At 26.6% G+C, this 6785-nt stretch overlaps 1 protein-coding gene across 7 annotated transcripts in view; it reads right to left on the bottom strand.

Moving 5' to 3' along the window:
- LOC117179492 (very low-density lipoprotein receptor-like) overlaps window positions 1-6785 on the bottom strand; it is an 89781-nt gene that overhangs the window by 52389 nt on the left and 30607 nt on the right. For all 7 annotated transcript variants that reach the window (XM_033371351.1, XM_033371352.1, XM_033371353.1 and 4 more), the window contains exon 2: window positions 2471-2587. In XM_033371351.1, the coding sequence (XP_033227242.1) occupies window positions 2471-2587 (117 nt within the window). The remainder of the gene's footprint in view (window positions 1-2470; window positions 2588-6785) is intronic.

Genomic DNA, 6785 nt, shown 5'->3' with positions numbered 1-6785 from the left:
TCTTGACTTTACTCTGTAACCAACGAAAGAAAGGCACGTGATATCTCGTTAGAGATATCACATATTTTTAAAAACTCATTTGAGCCTTTTTCAATATAACATATTCATACACATGAAATATTTCTAGAACTTATCAAGAACTGTAGAAACATTCAAAAGGATGTCAGAACTCTAAACAAAAATTAGAAATTTTGAAAGTGGGGGGGGGGGGCAAGTGCACATGCATCAAAAAGACGAATTTTCAAAAGAATAGTTAAATTTTTAACAAAAAAATATTATAGTTGAACTTGCAACACCAAAATATGAATTTTCAACCAAAAATTACAAGCAAAAATTATGGCTTTTAAACACAATTTTTGCATTTTTAACCAAATTTTTATTTTCCGTGACCATTCCGTGCTTCTTACAGAAATTCCCTGACTTTTAGAAGATTTTTTTTTGTAAACCCCTGACTTTTCCTTGGCCAATAAATTCCCTGAATTTCCCTCGATTTCCTGGTGTTACGTGACCTACGGTCACCCAGATTTTAGGTGTAAAAATTTTAAATAAACAGTTTATTTGCAATAACGGTCATAAGCCAAGTTTTTAAATTGATTTTTAAAAACACATAATAATTTAATAAGGCGTATCAAAATGAAAATTTCCTCATAATAATTAACCGTTTCACATAAAAAAATGTAAATTACATACTTACATTTCTTCTACACATGAAAGGTGAACAGATACAAGAATTTAAATATTGATTTTTTAACTCGTTTTAACATTTAATTTCTGATTAAACGTGGAGCATTAAGCCATTCAAAACATATATGTTCTATCCATTTCGCTTAGGTCAAATCGATTTTATGAACGACCGTTTGGGCCTTTTATTACATGAAGATATGAATGTACGTTGTACGTACAGGTTTATATAGACATAAATCCGATATAAAAACGAAGCACTTCTAATAAAAAATTCTCAGAAGTACTCTTCAGAAATTAGATGGAAAATGATAGTCTAAATGACAAGTTATTTTATTACTAAATGAAAACGTATATTTTTCGATAGCAGCTTTTATATGCATCATAACAAAAGACAAAAATCAGACATATGGTTAAATCTATTTTTATAGAGACTGATTTATGATGGTTATTATTTTTGTCTTTGATTAAATTACCCATCGATATTTCGATCACAAATTTTACAACTATCGAGACCATGAAAAGAAGAGTATAAAAAACCATTAATTGAGTTGTGTTTTTATGGCTCAAATATCCACAGTTGAAAACATTTTTTTTTATAAAAATGTGGCTTTGTTGCTTTAAAAAATGATATAAATTATAGATGAAGTGTTTAAACCATTATGAAGTATTACGTATTTTAGGTGTTTTAACATCTAATCTCTCAAACAACACATTTGAAATTAAAAATTTTTTAAAAGATAATGAAAAACAAATGAGGAAGGAGGAAAATATTCTCCTTTCCTTAATGAATAAGTTACTTTTTCAATCAAATTACAGGGAGTATAATATGGCTTGAAATTTAAATTTTTAATAAAAAATTATTAGGAAGTTCAGAAACTCAAAGATGGTATGGATTTTCCGATTTAATGTGCATTTTGCAAGATTACTCTCAACAGTGATAATGACTATTTTACGTAATTAAATGCGTAGTGCAAGCAACCTTGTAACATTAAAATAATATTATCATCTGAACTTGAACTGCTTCATCTTTTTTATTAATAAACTCTTGATACACTTTCATAATTCTTTATGATAGAAACTATGTTTTCGATATGTTATGTGATATTTTAGTAATTTAATTATAGAAGATTTAAAAGTTGGTTTCTTTTCGATCAAATTTTAGAAGTGAAATTTAAGGAAGTCGATTTTCAGGTGTTGCCGTTCCAAAAATTAGGTACATAGAAAAAAACGTTTACTGTGATTCTTAAAAATTGAAATGATATTTTTAGACATGTCTATAAAAAACAAAAAAAAAATACTTTTTTAATAAATTTTGTCTTACAGTCGCTTATTACAAATGTTTCAAGTGGTTGGATTTTAATCAATCATTGTTTTTTTTTGTTAGGAAAACATTCCGCACAGCTGTACTGTTTTCAATTTTGAAAATAATTAAATAATCTTCTCCGTATTTTTTTGTTTTGAAATTACATCATCAGTAATTTTATTTTGAAAATCATAGTTACTGGTTAGAAAACAAACATTTGAAAACCTCTCTTTAAGTCCAATAATATTTGTCACATATATTTTAGAAAATTTTAAACATTTAAGTGTTAAACAATTTTTATTTGCAGTGAAAACTTTAATTTTATTATTTTATAAGCTAGAAAAGTGGTATTTTAATTTAAAACATTCTTGAATAAAATGTCTACCTAACATATCTTCGTTCTTGGAAGAATGTTGATGATAAAAATAGTATGCTCTTGTTCGTGAGGCAGTATTAATCGTATTTTCAAAACAGAAACCTTACCCTTGCATTCTTCATCCGAGTTATCACCACAGTCGTCAAATTTATCACAGACCCAAGATACTGGTATGCATCTCTCATTTGCACATCGAAATTGCCTCAGTGGACAAGCTCCTTTACCTAAAATAAAAAATTCATAAATAATTTGTCTTCTAGAATAAGAAAATCAAAACATTAATTTACTGAAATTTAGTTCAATAAAGATTAGTCATTAATTAAAAAGGATAATCGTCTGAAGAATTTTTAAGTATTCAAAAACTGCAATGCAATTTCAAGACTAGTTATCGAGCTCATAAATGAGAATATACCAAAGTGATTTCGAAAATCTAAAGAAATTGAGTAAATCTGAAATACTCACAGAATATTTTCAATGATAAATTCTTATTGAATTTTATAGAATTTTAAAAAGATCTGAACTTTGCATTGTAGTTCAGTTTACAAAACAGGCTTCAAAATGATTTGGAATTCTATTTCGAAGTACTATTTTTTACCAATCTGACTTTCGAATTAGGTTTAATTTTTTTCATATTGATGTTTTTATCTCTTTCGCATCTTTGTTACAAAATATTCTTTTAGAATCTTCCTGTAAGAATTTTTAGATCTCTATTTTAAAATGGGGTATTGCATCTTTTCAAATTTATTTTTGATATGCAGGTTTAAAGTCCTCACCCAAAATTTAAATAACAAATTTCTTTTTAGCGCTTATTTTGTTCTCTAATCTTGTTTTGGAATCTGTTTCAGTTCTAAATTTTCTTTTTATAATGCAAAAGAAATCTAGAACTATAAAAATAATTTTATTTCCGTTAAAGGAATACCTATAGGAGATAAGATTCCTGCCTTTCATTAATTTTTCTCATTATAGTTTATTTGTCTGATTTCGACTCAAAAGTCACTAAAATTCACTATTGTTCACACACAAACCAAGGTGAAAAGCAACGTCACAACTACTGGAATAAATTTTACACGTAATTTTTAGAAGGATTGTAACTCATTTTATTACAAGCTAAATAAAACCTTGGACGCTCAACTGCTGTATTTATATTTCGATGCTCTACAATAGAAACAAGAAAACCATATGAAATTACAAACTAAAATAATGTAAATTTTAATATTGCAATCTTCACAGCCTAAAATGCTCAAGAATTATCGTAAGAATTTTACTAGGCATAACTTAAGGTCTCTTCTTTATGATCTAATATTTTTTACATTTGAATTTAACATGATGAAAAAAATTGAATAAAGAGACGTAGCTATAAAAATACGCACTCGTAAAATATCGGCCTGGAGTACTTTGAACCCCAGATGACCTTAAAGGGTTCTAGAAAATGAATGTAGGTACCATATGGAATTCAATATAAAAGGGCTTAAACTAACATTTCAAGTAAAATTATTGCAATTTTAACCCATAAGATGAGTTTTTAACCAAAATAATTAATTTTAACTAACGAGGTTAATTGTCTACTGACACGAATTTTTGACAAAGAACATGAATTCTCAACCAAATAATTGGATTTTCTACTCAAAAAATTGCAACCAGAAATGAAGCGTTCAATTTTCAACTAAAATTATGAATCTTCTACGACAGCAAAATTATTTTGTGACAAAGTACTTCAACGAAGTAGTTGAATTTGTTGCCAAAAAAGAGGAAGTCTGGACCAAAACAGATTATAATTTCCAATCAGTGTTGCGTTTTCTAGCAAAAAAACATTAATGTCTACCAAGAATGAATGGGTAACTAAAGAGTTGAATTTTCGTCCAGAAAGAAGATTATTATACAAAACACATTAACTTTCAATAAAAAATGGAATAATTAAATTTTCAGTTAATAGCGTTAATTTTCAACTACAAAAAAACTAATTTGCAACAAAATAATTAAATTGTCAACCAAAGAGATGATTTGCCAAACAAAATGATGAATCTTCAATCAAAACAGATTATTACTTGTCACCAAACGGTTTCATTTTTAACCAAAAATGATGAAACTTCTACCAGCACATTTAGAATCAGATAGTTGCACTTTAAAGAAACAGAGGCGCATTTTCAACAATAAAGTTGAATTTGTAACCAACCAGTTGCATTTAGGATCAAATAGTTGCACTTTCAAGAAGAAGAGACGAATTTCCAAAGAAAAATTTAACTTTTCAAAAAAAAGTTTGAATTTTGAACGAACAAAAACAAGTTGGATTTTCTTATTGAGTTCACTCAAAAAAATACTGCTTATAGCATTTTGAGACTTTTAAAAGGCTTCAAATGTTATAAAAAAATTATTAAGATTTAGAAGAAAATTAAAAATAATTTTTTATTCTGAATAGTTAATTTCAAGAGAATATTCCTATTTTTTTAAATTGAAGGAATTTTAGATAATTTTAAAATAATTTTAAATAATTTTAAAAGAATTTAAAATAATTTTTTTAAATATTTGTAGAGTTTTTAAAATTCTTAATGGCTTTAAGGGTTTTTAAATGTTTAAAGATTATACTGCAATTTTCTTAAGATACCTGACAAAATTTAAAATAATTGTTTATTTAGAAAAAATAGTTTTAACACAATGTTTAAAATGATTTCAAAACAAACACAGGTTTCGATAAATGAATAACAATTGAACAATTCTAAATTTGTTATGGCTTAAAATAAAATTAATTTCTCTTTTCATATACAAAATTTTTAATTACATCAAAAATTATAATCGTTCAATTTTTATTCATTTATCGAAACCTGAGTTTATTTTGAAATCTTTTTAAATATTCTGTTACGAAAATTTTTCAAAATTTTATTAATGCTATTTTTAATAATTTTCTACGCAATTTTACTTACATTTAAAAAAATACTTATTAGTCGATAATTATTAACAAGATAATGATTTGTTCATTGTTTATGAATTGGTACAGTTTTTGCTCTTTTCCACTCAGTTGGAAAGTGACCCAAACACAGAATTCCATTTACAATCTTAATAAATATTACGACTGCTTTTTTAGTCAGCTGCACACATAGAATTTTTATTTGCCAAAAAATACGATTTTTTAACCAAACACATGAACTTTTAGCTAAGAAATAAAAAATAAAATAATTTTCAACCGATCATAAAAAATTTTCAATTAAATAGTCAAATTTTAAACTGAAAAATATAAATTAAAAAAAATTTCTAATTTTTCTATATTGTTAATTACATCATTTTTATTTATTCGTCTATTTTCTTTGCTTTTCTTAATCGTTCTAAATATTATATTAAAATTAATTTCTTTTTTAAATAAATCTTTTGCAGTTTTTCCAGGAATTTCAAGCAATTATTTTCATCATCTTCAAAATTCTTGAATGTCATTGAAAATGTATGTTGCAACATTAAAAAATTACATGTTGCTTTAAATTTTTTGAAAAGTTTTAAACTTTTAAATCATAGTGAAATATTTTTTTAAACCTTCTAAATATCGCTAAATATCGCTTTTTAAAAATTAATAATTATTTAACTTTTTTCTAATTTCTATTAAAATGATAGATCTTCAAGAATAAAGAAGCAATTGTAACCCAATAGACGATTTATCAACTAAAACCATGAATTTGAACGAAAATTATGAATTTTTTTCTACAAAAAGATAAATTTTAAACCAAATAGTTCAACTTTAAACAAAAAAAATGAAATTGCAATCAAAGATTGCATTTATTCTTAAAAATAACATTATTTTACATCTAATTTCCTTTGATTTTTCGTTTCTGTAATTTTGATTTGTGATTCTTTATTGAATCTCGCCGATGCGATGCCAGGACGCACAACACTAACACACACTGACGCAACTGTACTGTTGGATCGCATCTGTGTTTGCGACACACACCTGAATAGCTCACCGCCACGTCCGTGCATTTCAAAACACAGTAGAGTTCAGTAATTTTAAGTTCGTAATAATCATTTTGAACTTTTACGGCACTGACTTTTAATACTCAATATCAGTTCTGTGATTATGACAGACCAGTTCGAAATGATTTACAGAATAGTTATTGTTAATTCACCGAATTTTTCTCATACCCGCCACAACGTAACTAGTTGAGTAATTCCTCAAGTACAATTTTTTTTTCGTGCATACCAGATAATCATTAATTAAAAATACTAATTTATCTACTAGGCAGTCTGATAAGTCCCTGAAAAATGAAACACGGAGACGTTTTTTTGACCAAAGTCGGTTTTATTTTTCAACATACTCTCCTTTTAGGTCAATACAGCGAATCCAACGATTTTCTAACTTTTTGATACCGTCCGAAAAGTACTCGATCGGAAGGTCTCCAAAAGACGCCTCAGTTTCAGCTATGAGCTCCTCATTTGAGTAAA

This window comes from Belonocnema kinseyi, chromosome 9 (genome assembly GCF_010883055.1).
Source record: "Belonocnema kinseyi isolate 2016_QV_RU_SX_M_011 chromosome 9, B_treatae_v1, whole genome shotgun sequence".
NCBI lineage: Eukaryota > Metazoa > Arthropoda > Insecta > Hymenoptera > Cynipidae > Belonocnema > Belonocnema kinseyi.
The sequence above is the reverse complement of the archived record's forward strand: the minus strand, read 5'-3'. Positions and strand labels throughout refer to the sequence as shown.